Raw genomic sequence first — 25294 nt, forward strand, 5'->3', positions numbered from 1 at the left:
GTTATGCAGATGTGCATAGTTGTTATAATGACCTAATATAATCAGCTTATTTAGTTCACTTGTCTGTGTCTGAAATGCATAGCTTGGAGCTCTTACCCAAACACGTCGTGGTTTGAAAAATGTCTTATAACCTGATATAAAATTTATTTAAGCCCTCTAATCATAACTCAGACTGCATAAAATCACCTCACTAGCTTGGTAATAAACTCCCCGTACTTGTCAGGCCACCGTGTTTTGAGCACTGCGGTGTGCCCTGAGAGCCAATCAGCCCAGTGATCAGCGACTAATTGCAATGGGGAAGATCTCAAGAAAATGCCTTGACACTTGCCTTGGACCAGAGGTGTGTGCTGATGTGGTGGTGCAGGGATGAAGGGGTGCTCTTGGCTTAAGCCAGGCTCAGTTCTCAGGGGCTTTGCAGGTTGACACCAGTCCTTGCAGCCTGTGGGCGAGTGGACGTTGCTGTGGGGCTCTTGGTGTGAAATGCCGCTTGTTGGTGTTTTCTGCAGTGGCTTGTGTTTCCCAGCACCCGCAGTGTGCAGTACAGTAACCTGGTCTCTGTGTCACCAGAGCAGGATTAGAGGGGTGCATCCGAAAGGAAAGGTTGTTCCCCTGTTATCAAGTGTGTGTCTGTATTACAAATAAAAAAGGGCAGCTGGTTTCTGCTTCTGACATAACCATCGTCTGCAGTGCAGGTACCCACATCCTTCTCCATCGTTCCTTCGACGTAATAGCTTGATGGGGCATCCTGGGGAGGGCTAGCAGGGGACATTCCCATGTTAAAACCAATGGAGCTTGGGGTTGTGTCTGCGTGGTTGAACGGGATGGAGGGGAGCTGCTGACCTGTGCTGTTGGTAGCTGGCAAAGTGGTGAGCGCCCAGGATTTTGCTGCTGTGATGTGGATGCTGAAAGTATTTGTGTGGTCTGATTGTGCGGGGGGAGGGGAGGAAGTTTTTTATTTCCTTTCTCTGAAATGTCAGTTTGGCTGTGGCTGGAAAAACAGGGCTGTACAGAGAGCACGGGTTGGATTTGTGGTAATAAACACTTAGGTGTTGGGTTAGTGTGTCTTGCTGATGGGGCTCAATTAAGTGGCTTTCCAGGACGGAGGTTAGGATTTTCTTACAGGTCAGACTGGCAAGGACAGATGGGATCCTGTTCCTGCTGCTGCAGTGTGTGTGTGTGTTGCAGTGTGCCCAGCATCAGCTCGCAATCTCCTCCCAGGAGCGGGGACGTTCAGCAGTGCTGATGCCCTCAATTGCTTCCTTCCTTGGGCATTTTGTTCTTATTTTGCCTTTAGAGCTACTCTAAGTTTGCCAGTGAGGGTAGTGGGAGGTGGGGGTAGGGTAACTGTTTAAGGACTCTTTTGGATTGAGTTTCTTTGCAGAGGTTGTCAGCTATGGGAGGGATTGGACTTGGACTATAGGGGTCCATTTCAGATCTGCGGTCAGATTCGCTTGCATCAGTGTCTTTGCTGCTTTTCCGTGATTTCTATTCAAGCAACCATCCAAGCTTCAATTTGGGGTTGTTTTCCCTTGTGGCACTGGGGAGAGAAGGGTACTTTTCAGGCTTATGTAAATGAGTAGCAGTGTCACGTGTCAAATTAATGTGGGATGAAGGGAGCCATCAAAAGGTCCTTGTCTGACTACTGGCCTTAAATTGAGCAGCCTGTAGAGCTTTGCAGGAGAGCTACCAGCATTGTTTCTTCTCTGCTTCTAGATGATTCCCATCTTCATAGCTTCATTTCTCTCCCATATTCCCTTTCCTTTCTAGAGGCAGAGCCTGGGGCATCATCACATTCCACATAGCTTCAGCTCCCTTCCTGTTTTTGTTTCTGCCAAAGTTAGTTTGCTTCAAATATGCATCTGGGTTTCAGATTATCCCCTTGGAGGAGGGGATTGGGGAGGCGTGTGCAGTAATTATAAGGAGCAGTGAGGTGTAAAATACAACTCATGATGCTCCCTAAACCACTTAGCAGTGTGTTCCCTTTAGATGTGCTCCTCCTCTCTCGCTTCTCCCCACGTCCCTTTCCACCCCAGGAAATCTCTCCAGATGCGGGTGGTGATGTGGGTTGGGTCAAAGTCTGGAGGTGGTTAAGGATGCTTGTGCAGGGGCGGGAGGTTGCATTCAGTGCTGTGCTGTGATCGGAAACAGGGGGTCTCACCACTTCTTGTATGCTGCTGTTTTCCTACACCTGCTCACTGCAACAGGTCATGAAGGGACACTGGGTCAGGCTGGGTGCTTGGACCAGGAGAAAATGGACAGAGAAGTTGATCCTCTCTGGAAGGGTGGATGTGACAGGGCAGAACTTCTCACTGCTGGCTTAGCCCAGGTAGGAGCAATCAGCCTGGCCACAGCCCCAGGCTGACCTTTTCCATCCACTCCCGTCAGTGCAGGCAAACACTGGCAGTTGCAGCACGGGGTGTCGTCTGCCCTTGTGGTGGGCAGGAGCTGCAGCTCCGTTTTCAGTGGCTTCTCCAAGAGGCACAATCAAGGTATTTGCGTGTTTTGCTTCTCCTGCAAGCACTTTCATATTCTGGCTTAATGCTGAGGGTGTGAGGGCAGCCCTAAAACATCATTGCTGGGAGCCTATGAGACCACTATTCTCTTCATCATCCCCATCAGACCCGTCTTAGTTGACGTCTTCATTGCTGGTGTGGAGGAGGGAGTAAGCAGCATGTTAATGACTTTACCAGATGATGATAAAACAGGTTTTTGCTTGCCAGTGGGGATGCAGAAAAACAACACAAAGGGAGCTAGAGAGGTCAGAAAGATGGGCAGAAAATAACATAATGAGATTCATCTCAGGAAAAATGCAAGCTAATGCATCTGGGGGCAGTGTCATATGAAACACGTGGTCTGAGGACCTGGGGAGGGGTGGGGAGGGGACAGCACACACCATGAGACCGAGGTGTGACGGGAGATGGCATATCAGACATGCACTTGCAGCGTGACAGGGCCAGCAACAGAGACATCAGGATGGCAGCCTGGCACTGTGACCGGCCCAGGCGCCAGCCCTGCGGGAAAGCGGCACTTGGCACATCATTATCAGCAGAGCATTGGTAGGCAAGAGGTGGCTTTCAGCGAGGATATGCACGGAATGGGGCTAGGGAGATTAATTTATGAGAAAGGATTAAGTGCTAAAGATGTGTAGCTTTGCTAAGCGGTGGTTTAATTGACAGGACATGACAGAATCCACTCATGGAAGGTGCCTGCGTGCCTGAGGGGGAATCGCTGTGAGCAGTGCAGACCAAAGAGGGATGCAGGGACAGAGGGGGCAGGTTTGGAAAGGGAAAACACTGGCTCTGGGGCAGAATCTCCCTATAGATGGGTCTGTTAAAGTGGGAAGTCTCCTCCAAAAGGAGATTTTTGGGTGCCTGTTTATTTGGGACATCAAAAAAGAAAATGTTTTGTTGAAAGTAAGCATGTATATTGTCTTGGGAGCAATGGGATGAGGCTGAGGTCTTCAGCAGACCTAAAGTCATGGTCACAAATGCCCCACATAGTTAAGGCCAGATAATGATTTTCCACCAGGAAATTTCCTTTATCTTTCCACTTCCTCAATCCAAAGTGACCATGTTCCTCCTGTGCCTTTTCTTCTTTCACCATTTAACCCTTGACCCATCTCTCCAGCAACATCTTTACTGGTCTCCACAACATCTCCATCAGGTTTGGCCAAAGGCTTCTTAGCAGTGTAAGCAGGTCCCTTCTTTGCTGTGCTAGAGATGGGGAACTCAGGCATGGCCAGAACGGGGCTATCCCAGCCACACAAGGGGGAAGCGATATGGTGGACATCAGCTGTGATGATAAGGGTGGGAGAGTCCAGCAGATCTGGGCTTGCTCTTCCTACAGATGCAGGGTGCTGCCTGTGGTATGGGTTGAAGGGTATTGCCAAGGCTTCAAGACAGTTTTGCTTATCTTTATTTCATACTATGCTGACCACATTATTCCTTCCTCTGATCAGCGGGATGGGGGAGTTTCTTCTGCTCCCTGTCCCGAGCAGGAGGAGGGACCCAAAAATCACGAGGCTGGAGGGTCTGTTAAGCTCTTGAGCAAAGGTTGGCAGAGGTTAGTAATGTGTGGAGATAAGGCACAGCAACCACCCACTGTGCAGCTGAAAGGCAACAGGTTGTGGGCATTTGACCAGGCAGGGCAACCGGGAGACCCTGGCTCTGGTGCAGGTCACGGATGGTGTGTTCCAGGGGCACATGGGCACGCTAGTACCTGTGAGCGATGGGTTTGGGTGCCATTTGAAATGCTTTCTGCTGGGTTCTACTATGTTCTGTTGGATTAGGAGGTGCTGAGATGATGGAGATGTGAAAACTCCTTTTTCAAATCAGCTGCCAATGAAAGTGACCCTGTTCCTTACCCATACTCATACACCTCCATGCACATACAGGCGGATGAGAACAGGTGCTGCCTCACACAAACAGGCAGAGAAGCAGGCCGGTGCCAGATGAACATAAACGCAGAGGGAGCCGTGTACTGCTAATTATGTTGTACCAACTGGCAAATGCTCAGAATGTGAAACCTGTATGACTAACGCATCCCCACAGCCAGATGCATGCCATCAGAGAGAACACACAAACTGGCGCTTGCCAATTATAGCAACAAACAAACAAACACGGATCACAACTGTGTACAATGGACCACCCCGGGAGATACGCGTGCACACACAGCTACCGAATAGGGTCACCCCGCACCCCCTTCATCAATATGCCATGCAGAGACATCCTAAAATAAATCTGGGTTTGTGTGAAGCTGGCCACAAGAACTGTGCCCTGAGATGCTCATCAACTTTTGGGTAGATCATGGAATCATAGAGTCATAGAATGGTTTGGGTTGGAAAGGATGTAAGATCATCTAGTTCCAACCACATGCCATGGACAGGGACACCTCACACTAGACCATGTTGCCCAAGGCTCTGTCCAGCCTGGCCTTGAACCCTGCCAGGAATGGAGCACTCGCCACTTCTCTGGGCAACCTGTTCCAGTGCCTCACCACCCTCACGGTAAAGAACTTCTTCCTTATGTCTAACCTGAACTTCCCCTGTTTAAGTTTAAACCCATTACCCTTTGTCCTATTGCTACAGTCCCTGATGAAGATTCTCTCTTCGGCATCCTTGTAGGCCCCCTTCAGATATTGAAAGGCTGCTGTGAAGTCTCCATGCAGCTTCTCTTCTCCAGGCTGAACAGCCCCGACTTTCTGTTTGGAGATGACAAATAAATACATGTGCTGCAGGTGCTTCTCTGATTGACGTGGCTGTCTTGCCCTCTCCTGTGATGCCAGATGGAGGATGTCATTTCTGTCCCTCTTCTGCAAGGATGTTGTGGAGTGTTAGCAGGACAGAGTGGCTGCTGCTTCTGAGTAACAAGTGAATGATCATGATGGATAGTCTGTAAAGGACTTGTGTTCCCTCAGGATGGGAGGTGTTGTATACACATAAGGCTGCTTTTAGAGGAAATGTACTCTGCACTTTCATTTCGGCTGCAGACCCTGGCGTTGGTCCATACCAGCAGTGTGTGGGGATGAAGGTGGGCTGGCAAGGGATATGGGTTAAGGATGATGGTGGGGAAGGTGTACTCTGCAGATGTGCCCACTTGGAAGGGGCGGACATCCCACTGGGCTCTGGGTGATAGCCTCCAGCACTGGGATGGTGCTCTGGGGACCTCTCTCTGGTATTTCCCTCACCTGCCTGGCTGCAAAAGGCTCTTCACTGGCAAGATGCAGTAGTCTCTCCTATCCTATATGCACTCTAGAGGTTTTCAGGAAAGACCTGCATGAGTATTGCAAAGGTCCCATCAGCCCTCCCTCATCCACAGTCCCTGGCACCCCCTTTCTGCCCAAACCCCTGCTGAGGAGAGGAGGCAAGGAGCCAGAAGAGTGCTTTATCTGGGGTGAGATGACTGCAGGACACCTTGGGCTGGCTCGGTGATGGCACTTTGCTCAACTGTAGCATTAGCAGTCCTTGGATGCCAGTTGCAGCCCTGAGGGGAGCGTGTCTGAGCAGAGACCTCTCTGAGCAATGCATGCCAGGAGGTGACATCGGCCTTTAGGGACAGACACCTCCAATCTGAAGCACTCCTCCTGACTTGTGACATCTCCTCTTTTTAATCCCAACCAATCTCCCCTGCTCATTAAGTCCTCTGCTTCCCTTGCTGTTTTAGAGCACCCTTCACCCTTCTCCGCCAGCAGAGCCCATCAGGACCAGGTGCTGTCTCCAAAGCAGGGAAGGGGTGAGCCAAAGGCTGGCAGCTTCTCCCATGCCTGCCAAGTCAATGAGCTGCCTGCCAGCACACGTGTCCGGGATGCAGGACCAGCGAGGCCTCAGCTCGGGATGGTGGTGGTTTTAAATGGCCTTTGGGGATGGATGGTGGGAGGAGGAGTGCAGACTTGAGGTCTGGCTCCAGGGAAGGCTTTGGTGCAGGGAGAGAAACAGGAGGAGCTGCCAGCCCACAAATACCTTCCCTTCCCCTGGGAGGGATGTGCAGCGAGTGTAGCATCACTCCTCCAGCAGTACGAGACTTTTGCAGGCTAATGTTTTTTTGTATATGAGGGGCATTTGGCAAGAAAAAGAGAAGTCAGGGGTAGGGAGGATTTGATTTTCACTGGTGGTTTGGCCTGCCACCACCAGGCTTGCCTGAGCAAAACGTTGAGTGCGAAGAACGTGCATCTGGCCACCCTGTAACATCTCATTGCCCTCTTGTATTGCCCTTGTCGCAGTAAGCAGCACTGTGCAAAGGGGAGGTTAGAGGCATCCTGAAGGTGAGTTCTGGAGCCTTATAGTCCTGACTGGTCTTACTATTACTTTTATCTGCATTGGAAAGCCCTCCATCGATGCCTGTTTTTCTGTATATACAGATGTGTGCGTGTGCCAGACTCATTCCTCTTGGTCATTTAAGCAGGGCCTGTCCTGGGTTGAAATAATGTAGCAAGCTCACTCCATCCAAGTTACACAGCGATGCTACCTCATGGGAAGGTGAGTAATTGCAATCGCAGAGAAAATGCCAGCATTGCATGAGTTGCAGCCTGTCCAAAATAGCAAAATTACCTGATTCCAACTTCCACTGAGCTGGTAGTGGTGAGGACACTGGATCTGCCTCTGGCAGGAAAACCACTCTCTTCCCCTTTGAAGTTGACACAGGAGGACTGACTCTGTGTGAAGAACTCCGAGTGCCCCACTGCTTGGGTTTCCCCTCTCCCTCTTTTGACACAGCATGTTAATCCTGCTCAATGTAGGAAGTACATCCTGATCACACCCTTGAAGCTGGTTTGGCTGGCAGAGCAGGATTTAGTCTCAGGAAGGGAAGGGCTATTACTCCATCTCCAGTGGGACAGCTGTCATGCAAGGGCTGTATTTAGCTCCAGGACTTCCAAAGGGATTCACTTGACTCTGTGTCCATATGACCTCTAATGAGTCACCCACAAATTGGAGCGATACACTGCCTGTGATGCAGCCACTGTGCATGTGTGTTTGACATGGGCAGAGCTGCATCCCAAAGTCCCAGCTGCATCTGGCAGTGGTGAGCTGGCAAAGAGACTCCGAACATTGGCTTGGAGGGAAAGCAGGGAAATGCTGATGGGGTTTCTTCTCTCATTCCTTTGCTCAGTTGTATTGTTAATTATGAATCTTTGTATATGGTGGTTTGAAATTGTCATGCCCTCGTCAGTGTGGGTGCTCTGAATACAGTAATAAGTCATTCCTCCTGGCTGTCCCTGCTAACCTTTCTCCCCTGTGTTGTTAATGGGAAAGAAGCTGGGCTCAGCCACTGCATGATAATAGCCTGCAAGGGAGCCAGCTCAGAGCAGGCAATGGGGAACAGGTGGGAATAACAAATGGAAAAGGTGGTACAAGGAGTTGGATGGGTGCTCAGAATTGAAAACCTGGTGAAAGTGAGAACAGAGGTGCTGGATGGTAGGAAGGATGTGCTTGCCACTTTTGTCACAGGGGTTAAAAAATTATGAACAGCATCCCAAAGGCCAGTTTAGGAGACAGAATACCTGTTTCTTTCCAATAGCTGCAGGCCTTTGGGTATGAATTCGGAGTCTCTGTGCTATCCTCTAAGGGACACTATGTCTGCTTTCTAAACCTCTGCGCTTGCTGGTCTTTGTTCTGACAAATACCAAGCCTCGAAGAACAAGCAAAGCTTTGGATCAAAGTGCATGTTGGAAGCAGGGGGCTGACAGAGCAGGGTGAGTAGGCAGAGCTCACCAGGTCTTAATCAGGGATGATGTGGCACTGCAGTACAAAGTGGAAAGGTTGCCTGGATCTGGAAGATAAGTGTTGTGAAGAGCACTGGAAATTATGGATTTGTCACTGTGGGGGGGTCTTGGGCTGAAACTGTCTTCACTGTGAGGGTGGTGAGGCCCTGGCATAGGTTGCCCAGAGAAGCTGTGGCTGCCCCATCCCTGGCAGTGTTCAAGGCCAGGTTGGACGGGGCTGGGAGCAACCTGGTCTAGTGGAAGGTGTCCCTGCCCATGGCAGGGGGTTGGAACTGGATGAGCTTTAAGGTCCCTTAAAGACCTGATTATATGATTCTATGATCAAGGGTGGAGCATGCCAAGGCAGAGCAGTGTCAGCAGAGATGTTTGTGGGCTGCATGATCCTGAAGTGAACGGAACAAGTATCTGGGAGGATAACCTACATCCAGGACATGAGGAGACAAGGTCTGTGCCGTGGACAGACACATCCTTTCCTGATGCTGATTGTGCCTTTCTGTATTGTGATGTGTCTGAGGGCTTTTGTGTTCCTTTTAAACCTGTACTTGTAGCACAGGCATTCCAGACACTTGAGCATGCCAACAGGTGAAAGGAAGAAAGTGCCCATTGGGTGACCATTGGGCGAGTCCTTAGGCAAGATCTCTTTCCTAAGAGTGTCACTGTAGCAGCCTCCAAAGCCAGGCCTTGGAGTTTATTTTCATTCCCTCACTTGACAAGCATTAAACAGCACTTCCACCTGTGCTATTTAATTGACAACTTGGCTTGTGCCTTTTCCCCAGCACGAGGCCACCATTAAGTGCACCCAGCCAGCAAAATTCATGTTCTTTAGCAAATGCGTGGTGCTCTGCAGTACTTGGGTGCCACTGAGAGTGAGACCTGTTCTGTTTCTCCTGTCCCCACCTGCACTCTCTTGACCATTCTGCTTAGTGGAATAACTTTTGCAACCTATCTTCATGGTGCTTCCTCTGCCCTGACATGGGGTAGCTCCACATGATCCAGTAAAGGGTGCTTAATATTTAATTTGACTTCTAGCTAGTGTTACAACTCCCTGTTTGAATGAGTGATTGTTCTGTACGGATTTGACATGTGTTTGCCAGTGTCAGTCTGAAGGAGCCTGTGCAATGATTGGCATGCCGCAAGGCTAGACCAGCATGTGTCTGGATGGGAGAGAGCATGCTTGGAGCAACAGAGCTGAACCTGGAGTTGGCAGGACTGTGTGAGGGACTGCAAGGGCAGGGTGGCTGTGTTTTGTCAGGATGGGCCCATGCCGCTCCAAAGCAAAGAGCTCCATTAAGGTGCTCAGGCTGTCTCCAAAAAGGTTGGCACTATCACCTGAGATGGTGCAGCACCATGCCAGGATGTCTCAGGGGCTACAGGGATGATTTAAATAGCTATTTATCATTTGTCAGAGCCATCAGTCCTGCAGCCCCTGCCCTGTTCGGAACTCACTGTGCTGTGCTCTTGCTGCTGATTCCTCATGTGGGTTTCATTTCTCTTTCTCCCATCCTTTCTAGGAGTTCTCACTTGTGGCTGGCATGGCAGAGTACGTCCCGCAGCCTCCTTCCACGTGGCCTGCAGGCCCACAGCCCCCTCACGCGTCTGCATCTGCCCACTGGAAGCCCATGGATCTGGGGGTCTTGGAGCAGCAAACGCCACCGGAGCAGCCACCATCCTCCCCAGAGCTGGGTGAGGATGAGGAAGTCACCTCCCCACCGGATCCTGATGTTCCCTACCCCGACTTGGCCCCGGTTGTCTTCTTCTGCTTGAAGCAGACCACCAGCCCACGGAACTGGTGCATCAAAATGGTGTGCAACCCATATCCTTTCCAAGCTGCCCCTTCTTTTGCTCCCTTCTGCCCCATCCCTCCCTCTCCGTGCCCTCCCGGGCCACCTGACAGGTAAGAAATGACATTTCCTACATGTTTAATGCCCTGCTTTGTTCCTTGCTTGTGTTTAAACAGAACCTCAGCTGTTTTAATGTGTGATCAAAAGAAGCTGATTATGAAAGACGGGACTTCAGAGAGAGTTTCTGACAGCCCCAGTCACAGGGGGCTGGGTGAGGGCAGGGGGGAAGTGAGGCATTTTAGAAAGGCCTGTTCTTCCCATTCCTGGCTCCATTCTCGCCTCTGCCCTGGGACAGAGCGTGAGTTGCTAGCTAGAAGTTGGTGCCTGACAATCAGGCTGCCACCAATGGCAGAGGTGTCTCCTCCCTCTGAGTGTAGAGGTTTTAGTGTGAGCTCATCTTGCCCTTAGTGAGGGAACCACCGCTCCTAGACCTCGATTGCAAGGATACCTAGGTTACCCCTTGCCTTTCCATCTGGCACAAGCCACTGTCCTACCCATGTCTTGCCATGATGTCAGGCCAGGAACAAATGGCAGAATCTGTTCCAAGTTTGATTCTGAGCCCCATATGCCCTGGGGGACATCTCTGGAACATGAGCATGTCCTTCCTTTGCACAGGAGGTCAGCAGTCACACACGTGTCACTGTTCACACCCAGTGCCTCAATTGCAAGGAGGCCCCTGCAATCCACCAGTGCAGATGATGATCATCTGCACAACTCATTAGCACTGAGGCTCCCAGGAAGCAAAGGCTTCTGTGGCTCTTGAGCCTGATGTAATATAAAAAACAGGTGGAGGGCACTTATTGGTCTTTGGATTGTGGGACTCTGCATGGTGGGGAGGAAGTGGAGAAGATGATGAATTATCAGAAAGGTTGGTCTGGAGTTTTACTTGAACCTTTTTTTCTGGCCAGAAATATCAAGTGATGGCACTTTTTACCTGGAAGTTTCTTAGTTCCTAGTTAGGTGGGTATTATCTATAAGGTTACTTGTTACAGACTTGACGCATTGGCTTCTAGAATAAATCTGAGTGTCTGGGCACACAACAGAGACTTGCAAAATGTTTCCAAGAGCCTTTTCAGTTTCAAGAGCCCAACCCTGGATGAAGTCTCGAGGTGCTCTCAGCAATGACAAATGACCTTAGATGGTTGAACACTTGTTTTAATTCCAAATGTAGGAAAAGTTTTGGATTTCAGCTCTGAGCTCTTGTCTTAAAGTTCAGAAGCCCTTATAAAGGTGTTGTAGTCTTGAGCACAATTTATGTCTGAGAACTTATTGGAGGTTTAGGATTTCTGCTTTCCTTTCTACTAGCTGCTGCTTAAAGTTTTAAAACTTCACATTGAATTACTCATTGCTTTTCAATCGCTGTGTGTCTGCACTAGTTATCATGGCCCAGGAATCTCGTCCCAGCATGTGGTGGGCTCAGAATAAAGCATGAGAGATTTGTGTCTCTATGAAAAGGCTGGATTCAGAAAATGAGAGAACAGTGATATAGCCTGGGTTTCGAATGATGATTTGCTCTTGAATAGGGGAAGAAAAGAAGAGCTTTCGTGTCTTCCTGGCTAAAAAGTCAGTCAAAACATTCCCTCCAGTTTGGTACATAGAAGGGAGTTTGCTTTAAGTTGTTCAAGCTATGTTATTCAGAGTTGAGCACTATATGGGCATTTTAGTGTTTAAATGTTATTTTTTTTTAACCCTTAAAAACCTTAAAGGACCTTTTGTAGCAGAAGCTATAGAAAAAAGGAAAAAACCTCATTCAATCACCTGTTGATGATATTAAGCCTGGCTACATGTGACACCAGAGGGCAAAGGGCAATGGTGGGGATGCTGGAAGCCTTTTGAAAGGGTTGTTTCAGACCTGTGATTTCAGTTCAGCTGTGTCAAGTTAGGAGATTATTTGAAAAGCAGAGACTGAGGGGAGTGGATTCAACTCTCCCTTTGATTCTCCCCACCCTTGTGGTCCTCATCTTGCTGAGGTGTGTAGCTTTGGAGTGGATGCCTTCAGCACCAGAGTGTTGGGAAAGCAGTGTCCAGGAGTCTCATTCCTGAATGGCAAGAGCCATGAGGGGAGCCCCAAGCCGTTGCCAGAGCTTGCCCAGGAGCCAGGAGTGATGACCACTACCTCTGAATGGACAAAACACTGCCCTGGGAGTGCGGTGACTAGAGCATATCATGGTAGTTTGTGCAGAAAGGGCCAGTGGGAAGGGCCCAGAAGCCCAGCAAGCTGAAGAGGTAAGCTCAGCCAGTGGTCACCAAGAAGGTGCTCAAGGATGGGTTCCACCCAAGAGTGCTGAAGAAGCTGGCAGAGGAGCTTGCCAGGCAACTCTCCCTGAGAAGACCTGTGGTCACGTTACTGCTCTCTACAACTATGTGAAAGGAGGATGGAGTGAGGAGGTGGCTGGTCTTTTATACCAAGTAACAAATGATAGGATGAGAGGAAACAGTCTCAAGCTGCACTGGGGGAGGTTTAGGAAAAATTTTTTCACTGAAAGGGCGATTAGGCATTGGAACAGGCTGCCCAGGGCAGTGGTGGAATCACTGTCTCTGAAGTGTTAAAAAGCTGTAGATGAGACCCTTGGTGGCATGTTTTAGTGGAGGCCTTGGCAGTTCTGGGTTAAGGTTGGACTTGACCTTAAAGGTCTTTTCCAACCCAATTGATTCTATGGTTCTCTGATTTTGAATGGATTGTGGAGTAAATAGTTTCCATAACTTTTTTCATAGCCTGGTGTCAGAACACTTACTGTGGTCTCATTCCTGGCTGGAAATGAATCCCCTTTGTAAGGGATGCTTCTATGAAAGTCTTCCAAGAATTTACACAGTTGGCTGTTTTTTTTTTTTTTCTCCTGTCTCAATTTTTTAATCTTTGTTATATTGAGCTATTTGGTTTCTTAATGCACCATCTAAAGCAGGGGCTGAGTCACTGTCATAGGGCAATGCCTGTCCTTTCCTAAAGATTCAGCAAAAAAGATGGGGCATTAATTAAAAGCCTGTTAATCCTTCTCATTGACTTTCTACTAGGACAGAGCTTCATAATCATTGTTATGGAAGTATTGTCAATGAGACTTAAAATGGAAGCTCTGATTGTTAAGGACTATGTAGCAATTTTTCTAAGCACAAGGTCATTAACCACTGCATTTCAATTTAGGTAATTGCATTCTACCTACTTAAATCCCCCTCCCCTGAAGATTATTTTTCCTTCCATGAGCAGTCCTGCAATTTTGTTATGTGCTATTAAACAACTGCCATATTCTTTTGCTGCAGTGCAGTACGAGGAGAAAGAACCACTTATATCCCTGCTTTAAAATCACTTCTGGATGCATATGAGCATATAAATGTGTAATGCTGTTACTGCAAAAATTGTAGACTCTAAGTCCCTTTTAAGACAGGGACTATGTTCCATGTGAACCTTGTGGTGTTTGTCCTCAAAGAGAATATTTACTGTGCTTTTTACCATGGTGCTGTGTGGTGAAAAGCAGTCTGATGCTTTGAAGTTAGGCGATTACATATTTCTGGGGTGGCTTTACATACAGTGCAAATGAATGCTTGAATTGTCCTAATTTATTGGGGAGCAGATTGTTTTAAAAATCCTGATTAACCTTCTTAGATCCAGGTAACTGCTGTGTATGCAATGCAATGCACACCTGGAGCCTGGCTTGGCTCCTGCTAAGTGTGCCTGTCCAAAAGGAGTCTGGCATGATGCAGCATGTAAGCAACCTGCCAAGCAGTTTGTTGAGGTTGATCTCTGTTTTGATTAAGAGGCAGAAGGTTGACCACTCTGAGTTGCAGATCATGGGGCTGTTACAGCTACAATGTTAACGGAGTCAATATTTGAGATATGGTTATGAGAGAGTCTGTAAGATTGTTGTGGGATTTTTCCTTTTATAAAACCTAACCTCAATGTCAGTTAGGATTTCAAGTTTAGCTCGGAGGAGAAATGGGGTGAAAAGTGTGAAAACATGTTTCTAGAACTGGGTAGCATTCACTTCATGAATTTATAAAGTGCTTGGGACTCAATAACGGACATGCCACATGGCACCATTACAAATGGATCCTGATGCACTCGGCAAATTATGAGAAGATTATGAGAGAGATGCTTGGATGTCTGACTTGCTCTTTGACTCCTTGGACTTCCATAAAGACTTTACACTTCATCCATCCCTAAGGTCAAATGCAATAGATTTGGTTTGTCCTTTGGGCTTTTCCGTAACAGAAATTCTTGCATTTCCAGGAGGTCCAGATCTCCCTTTGCTGTCATATCTATAATATTGACATGACAGTGAGAGCAAGAGTGAAGTGTGCTATTAAAAAAAATCAATGCTAAAACTATGGCAGTAATGACGTAGGCTCTGCAATTCACCACTCTGTCATCTTCTTGCTTTTTGTTATATACCAGCCCTTTCCCACATTTGTGAAGTGTGTTGGCCATTTGTGCTTCTGTTTTTGCTCTCAGACAGCAAAGTGTTGTGTTTCCAGTTGATTTCAGTGATGCAAAAGCATCGAGTCAGGTCCCAGTTGTACGAAAACTTATAGGTGGGCTTAATTTTTACTACCAGGAGTTGTGTTTTATAGGGTGTAGAGCAGGGTCCTTCTGAAATCTTGAAGCCAATTTGACTGCTTATATGTACTGAGGAGCTGCCTTGTAGCTCATACGCTTTAAAGATCCTCCAAGTAGGGGCTTTGCCATCGTACTTGACCCTAAAAGTCCCATTTCTGGGGCTAACTTTCCTGTAACTTGTACTTGCAGTGTATCAGATTGGTCTATGTGCTTGGTGCACAGGGAAACAGGACTGGCCTTGGACATGTTGATGGGGAACTGAGAAACCCCACAGATTTATTTGCCACCTCTTCCATGTGTGCTGCTGCAGATATGATTTATGTACAAGCCAACTGAGTATAGAATGGCCGGCAATGGGAATAGTGGTGTTTCGTGCTGGCATTGCCTGTGGGAGCAGGGTGGAGAATCAAATGCTGGACAAACAAAGAAAGTCATGTGCGTGTGGACTGGTAATTGATACTTGGTGACGCTGAGCAAGTGATGCCATGGTGCATGGGGACCCTGTGCTGCCAAACCCACTGCTTTTCAGGTGACACATATGGCTGAGGGGCTGACATTGCTCATTAATAAGCTTTGGTTGAATACGTGTGTTATGTATTACACCCTGGTGGTCTAATACCAGTTTGGGTAACTTGGTTTTGCATGAATGAAACTTCATGTGCAGATTCTATAGCATGTTGTACGTGTTTCTGCTTTAAGCTGTTGCCCTATGTACTCTTAAGCCCTGGATGCAGTTTTCATAACAACTGGATGTAGTTAATTAATAAGCAAACATCAGCTGCAAGGTTATCGCAAGTCTTTTACTAGTTGATGTTTGTCTTAAGGCCTGAACTCCTGTAATCCTCTGAGGTTTACTTTTCTTTTTATATGTGTACATTTATTTATGTGTGTATATATAAAAAATAAAGGAGAAAAAAAAAAGGTTCCTGCCTTTCTAGTAAGTAAAGAAAAGCTTGTAAGTGTGGCCAGAAGGTAGAATAATACATCAAAAATTGAGTTGCTTATGAATTTTAAGCAGCATTCATTATTCTTGAGGGCCTAGGAATCATGGCTTTTCACTCTTGGGGCCAGCAGTATCAGCTTTTATGTGCATACCTGGAAAGAACTAAAATGCATGTTATTCCTGCTTCTCCATTGTAAAGACAAATCTCTCATGTCTGTCCTTGCAAATCCAGCTCAGAAGACAGGTGAAGAGTCTGACACTTATTTGAGGACTTGACAGCTTTGTATTGCTCTAGGTAACTAGGGAAATGTTGTGACTGTGCCCCTAGGAATAGGTTGATTTCTATAGATTACGCATCTGTGTAGACCTCCTTCCAGCCAACAGATACATCTGTATACCCAAAATCCAACACATGCAAGAATTTTTTTTTTCTGTAAAAGGTAATATAATCTCTCTGCAGTCCATAATGTGCTAAATCAACTTTACAGTTGTTCCTGTTGTATGGGAAACTGAACCGATCCAGAGCTCTCCAGGGGACATGTGGTGTTGGTGGCATTGCTGTACCTCTGGGCATGTGCCTTATGCTTTTCAAGCTTTAAAAGGGGCAAGCTTGTTTTAGATCCTGCTGGCTTTTCTGCCGCTTGGCCAAGCTCCTTACTAGTGGAATGAAATTTGCTATTAGCAAATAAGGGTGACTTTTAATAAGACAATTGTCCATAAACTAGATTAATATTTGAAGACAATGAATGTATTGGGCCAACACTGCCAATGTCCCCAGGACCAATCCACTCTCAACAACTACTCTTCTCCCCTTTTGTGTTAACAATGTGTTTTAAAGCAGACATTTCCTGTGCTTGTGAACTGACCCTTAATTTCTCTGTTGATTCTCCTCTTGGGAAGCTGGCTGAGTTTCACCCCATCTAACTCTACCAGTCTGAAAACCAGGCATCCAGGCTGTCTCTGTAGATAAGTGACACACTGCCATCTGTAGCAGGAAATTCAGCACTCTTAATTTAACCCTGCCCTTCAGAAGGCAAAGTCAATATGTGAGGGTGCCTATTTTCCCTTCTTTACTAGAGAGGGAGTTTCTGGATAGCAGGCTATAGGGATTACTGGCTAGCATCCTGGGTTGCCTTTTGGATTCCTATGCTGTTTGGTTCCTTAAGTGCTCTGGAGGGTGGCAAAGGGAAAGGCAGGGAGCAGGTTTAGTTTTGGAAATGGTGCCATCTGAACCTTTTAGAGTTTCCATAATGAAATCTTGGGCAATCTTAGTTTTGTGGGAGGAGGGGAAGACACACCATTTGCCTGGACTCTGGGTTGGGAATATGTAGTTTTGTAAATACCAGCTTTTTTTTTTTCTCCTGGGATAGAAGCCCTGTTTCCCAGTTAGGGGGAGCATGGTAGTGCTCAGGACATGCATAAGCAGGTGGGAAGGAAGCTGCCTCTGCAAAACTAGTGACAAGGGAATGTTGTTAGTGTGGGTCGTTTGATGTGCAAGTTTACAATGGGAAGTTCAGAGGGATCATTTGCACAGCCAGCCATGGTGTAAATGGAATTTAAACTCGTGCATTGTCATTAGTAGCACACGAGGGATGGATAAGTTTGAAGGTGATTTGCATGCTTGCAAATGGGTTGGGTGTATGAGATGTACGCAGTTCCAGGCAAGTGGGCAGATATAAAGGGATGAGGTCTAAATCTGGCTGGCTTGCAAGCTGGCCCTGTGTGTCTAAGCACAAATGCTGAGACAGGATATCTGACTGCCTCCAATCCCCTTAGCTTATTCTCTGGAGCTTTTTTTTTTTTACAGTGAGAAGTCGAAGACCACAGTTTGGAAATGAAGCAGGACAACAGCAGCACAAACAGGGCTCTGACTGTCTGAAGCTTTAATGTCTGTAGGGTGTAACAAAATCAGAAATAAGGCTGAAAAAATTCATAGTGCATCCCTACTGTCTTCATGCAAAGCTCAGCATTTTCCCTGTTACTGAAGGATAGATTGCTACTGCTGAAGGAAGGGCCAACTGCCAAACCACAGCCTCCTTTCAGTATTTTGGAGAGGGGTACTTTTTTTCTTTGCTGTGTGTATGTTGTACTGCCCTACCCGGTCTAGCAGAAGATGTCCCTGCTCATCTCAGAGGGGTTGGAACTAGATGATCTTTAGGGTCCCTTCCAACTCAAACCATTCTGTGATTTGAAATTCTATTCTATGAAATGATTCTGTGAAAAGCAATGAAGGACCTACTAATGTTCCGTGCCCTGATGCTTCAGGAAAACTCTTACTGCAACAGCTTTTGATGAGGTATCTCAGTATGGTCCCTGAATTTCTGGTCAATGAATGTGGAAGGTGTGGGGAAGCAGGCAGGAGAGAGCAGATGAAAGTCACAGCTTTGCCTCATGTAAATCAGTGTTGTTCTGCTACACCTAGTGAAAACAGACCTATTTGCACCAGCTATTGCTCTTCAGGCTATGCTGGGAAGATTGGTCTTGCCTTGTCATAGCACAGTGCAGACTGCGGTTCATGTCAGCCCGGGGTAGTGGCAGGCCAGAGGAGAGGGATGATGTGCTCAGCTGAACGCGGTAGCAGTGCCTGCTTCAGGGGACCTTTCCATCCCTCCACAAAGTGTGTTGCTGAACTGAAACAAATGCTGAAAAACCCTTCTGGAGCATATTGTGTTTATTCACTGGAATATATTTTGCCTTGGAGATGAGAACCATTACCTCTCTGAAAAATGGTCAGTTTGCCTTGTTCAATCTTTGTGAACACTGGAGCAGGGTGTGAGAGGGAGCTGGAGGGAGTTCTTGGAGAAATAAAGGGCAATAAAAATACTCATTTTGAGTTAAAGACTATAAAATACTCTGACTGGACCTCTAATTGCATGTTCTGTCGTAATGTGAATTAAATAATGCAATTAACAGCCAACAACTGACCAGCTGCCTATCTGGGAACTTGACTCTCTTCCCACCCCAGCCCATGGGGAAGGGCCTGCAGCCAGCTGAGTTTGTTGTGTTGTGAGTGTAATACTTGACAGGAGCTGCTATAGGTGAGGAATGGTTAACAGAGGTGCAGCTTTTCTGCAGTAAATGGCCTGCAGCTGGTCCCAGGTTGGTTAAGAGGAAAGGCTGCATGGAAAACTTGGCCCTTTTCAGACCTGTGGAGAGAACAGGACCAAAGAGTCTGCCAAGCTGTCAGCCTTTAAGCTGGGAGGATCTTTATAGCCTTAGAGACACAATGTCTTTGGAAGGTGAAGGTGCAGGAAGGACCAGGCTCAAGCTTGCATCCACTTCTGTCCTGTGCTCACTTTTCCTGGGTCTGGCAAAACCACTGGTTCTGGTCATCCCAACACACCTGTGGCCAGCCCCTTTCCCAAGTCCCTTGCACATCTCCATGCTGCCACCTCTCCTGTGCTTCACTGCCTGCCACGGGACACGGGTGTTGGAGGTTCTGTTTGAAGTGTGCTTCTCTGAAATGGGGTTTTCAGCCTCTTGATGCTGGGTGCAGGAGGAGGAGGGCTGAGCAGCATTGGGAAGTGCTACTAGGCAGGGCTGGCTGTTCAAAGGGACAGATCCGGTTGGTGGCTTGGGCTTGCCCTGCTCTTGGTTGCTGCTTATCCTTGGGCTGTGGCTTTGTGCTGCCTCACATCAGCCATACTTCTCTACCAGTGAGGGAATGATGCTGGCTTTGCTGCTCTACATGCCTTCCCTCTCTGGAGGGGTGCTCTGGACTCCACTGCAGAAATGAGAGGAGATCATCTCAGGGAAAGCTTTGCAGGAGGGAACAGGCTGGTCAAGGGAGATGTTTTTTTATTCTGGGTGGAATAAAACCAGCAGAGTTGTATCCAGCAGCTAGGGAAGGAGGCTGAGGTGAGCAAGGAAAGTAGATAACAGTGCAGTTGGACTTGTACAAGAAATGATGAAGTGTGATTAGGAAGATGTAAGGCAAACTGATGGCTAGTGATAAGGGGAGCTTATCTAGTTCAGGAACAGCTACTCCAGCACCATGCTGCAAATCCCTGCTGAGCTTGGCTGGCGTCTCAACAAATCCTTGTAATCAATGGTATCAAAAGCAGCCGATAGATCTGAGAGAATCAGCATGAGTGCTTGATCTTTATTGACTGCCATCAAGGACCAGTGAAGTGGGTAAGGAGGTGGTGTGATGGCAGTGCAGCCCTCCTGCTAGAAGACCTGAATAGGCATTTAGATGGGTTGGCTGGTCTGGGAGCTGGAGTTTGAGTGCAGTGCTGTTGTTGGAAGAGCTTTCATCTGCCAAGCCCTAACTGCAAGGGTGGCTGGTGGGGATGGAGAGCTTAGCTCGGCCTTCCTGCCTGAAGGATGACCATCCCTGCCTTCTTTCTCCAGCTGTCTCCCTGACCATTGCATTAATGCAGATTGGGGAAGGGAATGACTCCCTCAGGTGGGATGGGGGATGCACAGAGCTGGGATGTGGGTGACTATCTGTCCCCAGAGGCAGTGGTGCCATTTACACTTATGTGCTGCCACTCATCCAGTACGAAAATCTGTCCTCGCTAATGATACAAAACCATGCTCTTTGCTTATCCTTTTTCTCTTCAGTTTTCTCTCCCCCGGTCTCCCCTCATCATCGCCTACTGTGCTTGAGTCTATAAAAGCTGCCATTTCTCCCCCTCCTTGCATATGATTTGGAGATGCTGAGTCCCCGCAGCTCCTCTAGCAGCCCCTCCTGTGACTAGCCACCCTGTCTCTCCCCTCTCCTTTCTCCATCTGTGGCAGTCTGTCATTTTTCCCTCTCCTTTTTTTTTTCTTCTTCCTTCCCTTGCTGTCATTCCCGGGTTTCACTGCTAGCAGCCTGTCTTGTGTTGATTGCTGCTGCCCTTGAATTGGCTCTTTCCGTGAAGTGCCCTTCTTAGCCAGTATCGCAGACCACAGGCTTCCTGGGGGGAATGGTCAGGAGCTAAAGGGAGAATCAGAAGGTAGGATTTAAACCTGGGGGCATAACTCATTGGCTTAGTTAGAAGGAGGGAAAAGGCCAAGGCTCCAAAGAGATTCAAGAGGGTACCTGTGAAAACAGCAGATTTCCCCTATCTGTGGAAGGGATTGTATGGCGAGGTGGGATTGCTGCTTCTCTATCCTCACAGGTTGCTTCCATCCCCATCTAGAGCATTTTATACCCAGCCCAGGCCAGCAGCTATCCTTCTGTACCCTCCAACAGGCAAGTGGCATCCTTGACATCCCTATCCCAAGCCGTCAATGTGCAGGAGCATGCTGTGCTGGTTGCACATGGCAGGCTCCAAGGGATATAATCACACTGGGAACAGGAGCAGGGTGCTAGGAGGTGAACATCCCCTGGGCCAGCTGGGGTGAGAAGCTGCAGGAGCCCTGGTCCTGCCTGGGAGGTAGGTGGCTCTTTGCTGATCCCTGCTCACCAGGGCTGGCTCTTGTGGGCAGATGCAAACAGATGTGAGCTCAGCATGCTGGCTGGGAGCTGTGTGGCTGTGGTCTCCTGGGCCCTATGCCCCACCTTGGAAGCTGGGCAACATTCTCAAGGGTTTGCCTGTCTCAGCCTTGTTCCTGACTCCCAAACCTTTGTGAGAGCTGTTTCACCTTTAATAACTCGCTTCTGTTTATCACTGCCTTCCCAGAGTAGCATGAAAGCTGAAATACCACCAGGGCTTTCAGATGGCTTGTAGCTTGAACTAACTAGATGTCTTAAGAGGCAGAATGAACCGAATGTACCTCTTTGGGGATTTCAGTTCTCAGAGTCACGGCTGAAAAGGGCTAACATCAGTACAAATTCATCCAGGAGAAAGCTGCGGAATCCAGTGCTTGTAATGCTGGCTATGAGATTTGCCTCAACATGCAAGAAGGAGGGAAGGAATGGAAAGGAAACACATGGGAAAATATCAACCTCCCTATTGAAAGAGGCGGTTTGTAACAAACAGCAGCTGTTCTGTTTCGTGGCATGGAAGAGGCAGGAGCTCAATATTTGAGGTTGGAGAAATATTTTCTTCCATGCAGAGCTTGATAGTCTCTCAAGTCAAAATCTCTGCGTGTCTTCCAAGCCCTGCTTATTATTTGGGAGCACACTAGAACACCATGAAGGTGGACTTGGCAAATCTGCTTTACCCCATCCCAAAAGGATGCTTCCTATATTTACCTGTATCCTGCACCTTGCTTCTCAGCCAAGAACTTGGCAATCTAGTGCAGCAATAAGCTCCCCTATGAATACAATGTCCTTATTTTCTACAGAATGTACTCCAGATCATTTACCAGCCAGCTAGCAGGCATTGTTAACAAGCATTGTAACAATAATCAAGCTAAAACATATTTGGGAAAAGTATGCTTTGTGATGTGTTACAATTTTTGTCACTGTTTTTGTTTGCATATTTACTGACTCATGATGCAATTTTTGTTTTAAGTCTGCTGGTTTTATGGGTGAATCTGGCAGGCTTTGCTTTGTTCATATATGAGATTCAGTCCAGGCCTTGAAAGTGTTTGTGTCATAAGTGAATTCTATTAAAAAAGACATGCTCACAGAAGTGCAACAGTAATAATATATTGCCTTTGGTACCGCCTGATGCTCAGTGCTGCTGGCCAACTGTGATATTTCTTAATGAAGGATGGTATTTTTTTTCCTTAAGGCAATTTTTTTGCTTGCCTTTTTTTTTCTTTGTGGCTCCTTTTTGATTAATTTCCTTGGTGGTGTAGGATCCTTCCCTGCTTTGGAGTTTGCTCCTCTTCTCCATCCTTGTTGACCCATTGTTTAGCAGCCTCTGTGCTGGCAACTGCTTTTGTCTTCGTATCTGGACCCCTCTTTGGAAACAGGATTTCAGTGACTGGAGGGGGCCTGAGGAGGTAGCGCAGTTGTTTTATACAGGAACAGCCTTTGGAGGCAGCAGTCTTCTCACTGTTTTCTTACAACATTTTTTGTCTTGTGCTACAACCTCCTGGTTTCTAATTTTTATAGGTTGATGCTGTTGCCTTTCCTACATGTATGACCTCATAATACACAGTTTCTTCCTTGCTGGGTGCTAAATAATGTATTTTCTTCATCTCCTGCCCAGTGGGATCTCTGAAATCACACGGTTCATACAAGGGCCATGCACACAAGCAGAACCCAAGAAATGGAAGACTCAGTTTTCATGGTTACATGAGGTGGTAACGTGGTGCCCAACTTCCCCACTCTTTTTATACCTTAATGAAATCTTAATTGGAGGTCTGGGGTACAGGGACTGGGCAAAAAGCCTGGGAAGGATACTGGAATGGGGGACTGAGAAGCCCAGGAGGTATGTAATTCCACAGGGTCAGGCAGCCAGCAGGGAGCAGAGGTGGAAAACCTATCCACTAGATACCTGTCCAATGAAGGGAGGAGCTGGGGAGCAGTAGCATGAGCAAGCAGCCTGGAGAGGAGACTGGGTGGGCTCGGCAAGGCTAGTGGAGGCGGCAGGTAGTCAAGGGGGAGGAGCTGATGATCTGGATGGAAAGAAGCTGGCTGAGAAGGCAAAAGCTGGGGCTGTGAGCCCAAGTGGAGGCAAGCTGGCAAGGCTGGAGGGCTCAGGCTGCAGTGAGAAGGGGTGTGATGGGAGTATCCCGTGTGGGGTTGCTGGGGTGAAGTAATGCTTTGTATTCCTGCTTATTTCCGTTTCCTGCTGTCAGCATACTTCTGTAAGGCTCATTGCCTAAATAGGCGTCACATCGCTGTCTTCACTGAATGCCATCCCTCCCTGTGAATGCAAGGATTCTGTGGAAAAAACACATGAACACGTAATGGAAGATTGTTGTAAAGGCAGTGTGGAGAGGGAGAAACTGAGGTTTCACATTCATCCTTAATTCTGTCTTAATTTCTTGGATTGAGTCATACCAAAACATTTTCTCCTGAGCATATTCAAAGCACGATTTCCCCCTGCTCCCCCCACAGCAGCTAATTTAGCTCCATTTGGATGGGTTGGTTGTTACAGGATGAGCAAAAGAGGTCTTAGGCCACCCTGCTGCCCAGTGCAAAACCAGTGTCAAAGCTAGTCAAAAAACCCCTCTTGAATGCTGCTGCACAGACAAAATATTATCTTTAAAACTGTTGAAATTCAACTTAGTTTTCCACAAAAAAGAAAAATCATACCTGCCATGGAAGCTTCAGCTCAAGCTGCCAATCAGATGGAGCTGTAAGAAAATGACACTGGGTTTTGGAAGGGAGAATGGTTTGGGGTAGGATTAATTAAAATTAGTGTTATCAGTGTAGCTGCATGCAGTCCTCTACCATGTAGTTCAGCTCTCACCGAAGCCTTAAGTTTCCTCTACAATACAATAATTAACTACTAAAGTAAGTACTTTAAAAACCATTCTTCCTCCAGAGAGCCATAACCTGGGATTTTTTTTCAAAGAACAGAATTAATTGCATCTCTCCACAGTATCTTTGAGGTGCTGTTATTTCTTTAAAATGCATTTCCAGCATATTGTGATATGTCACACATCCTTTAAATATCCAATAGCTTTTTAACTTTTAAAAATCTATTTCACACTTAGTGGCATGTCTGTAATGCATTTTTCTGGAATGTGTGGCAGATGTCTGGGGAAACTGTGTTTTCTCCCATATGGGGGTTATTTTACTGAAAAATGAAACGGGATTGGCACTTCATTTGATTTCCCTGAGCTGTCACACCAGGGATTCTCTGGCTGGGTGTGAGACATGAATCCAGATCATAGGTAGACTGTAGAAGGCAAAATGTGCTCACTTCTCTGGGTAAGGGGGAACTTCCCATGGAAGAACATCATATGGGAGAGAACAGGCTGGAGCAGTCTGCTCTAGGATATGCTGCTCCACGGGACTTCTCGGCATGCTCTGAAGATACAGAAGTAGCATTAAGTGTGTACTTGGACCATCCTCTATGAGGAGAAGGAAGGTGGAAGCTTCGAGTTTACTCAAACCTTCAGGGAACTCCTGACTCTTGTGACCCAAGTTCTGAGGTGAGAACTGAGGTAGGACTTCAGGGTTGGGTATTAGTGAATTTGGGTCATGGGAGGAGTCATAAATGCCAGGGCTGCAGTCCTTTTAGATGTGTGCGGCCACAGTTGCATGGCTGTGGTTTACGGACAGAAGGGAATTTGTCATTGCTGTGTTGGCAAACGATACCTGTGTTTTTAGGAGTCTGATCTGTTTCTGTTTTGACTACCCTGTTTGAATGTGGCCTTGTGTCCCCTTGTCCTTGTGCCATGGTGAATTGTGTCCCTGTATTTTCTCTTTCCTGTTTCCCATAGACAGGGAGACAGACTGAGTGCTGCGCTTGGGGCAAGCCCCTCTGTCATTTCCCCCTGCAAAAGCAAGAGAGAGAGGCAGGGGAAGGAGGTAGAGCAGAGGCGCTGCCGTTGCAAGCCCCTGAAACTGGTGCCTGTGCCAACATCTCCCCTTCACTGAGACAAACATAGTGGGGATAAATACCAGGTGTCTCTGGAAGAGTAGTTAAATGCACCGACAGTCCCTGTTTTGTCATGTTGGGATAGCTGAGTCTTTCTTCCAGCTTTACACTTCAAAAGATTGCCTGTGGCACTTGGCCCACCCCTCTTCTTGTGCTCAACCTGGGAGATACGTTCCTAAGTTTCTGGGCAGTAAAAATGCTCGAGGCTTATTTGGCTGCACTGGCAGCCAGCATGTCCTCAAGGCTGGTATGTGTAGGCACAGGCATGCTGCTGCCGAGGCATTTCTGGGCAGAGTTTCCAAGGGAGAGAAGAGCAGAGCCCTGGCGGAAGCTGTCGCAGAGGGCATCAAGCAGAGAAAGTAGG

At 47.5% G+C, this 25294-nt stretch overlaps 1 protein-coding gene across 3 annotated transcripts in view; it reads left to right on the forward strand.

The window, feature by feature from the left end:
- The window catches only part of CACNA1I (calcium voltage-gated channel subunit alpha1 I), a 201525-nt gene that overhangs the window by 30756 nt on the left and 145475 nt on the right, over window positions 1-25294 (forward strand). For all 3 annotated transcript variants that reach the window (XM_030479820.1, XM_030479822.1, XM_030479821.1), the window contains exon 2: window positions 9729-10030. In XM_030479820.1, coding sequence (XP_030335680.1) covers window positions 9750-10030 — 281 coding nt within the window. In that variant the 5' untranslated portion in view covers window positions 9729-9749. The remainder of the gene's footprint in view (window positions 1-9728; window positions 10031-25294) is intronic.

The sequence above is a fragment of the Strigops habroptila genome, chromosome 3 (assembly GCF_004027225.2).
Source record: "Strigops habroptila isolate Jane chromosome 3, bStrHab1.2.pri, whole genome shotgun sequence".
NCBI classification, from domain to species: domain Eukaryota; kingdom Metazoa; phylum Chordata; class Aves; order Psittaciformes; family Psittacidae; genus Strigops; species Strigops habroptila.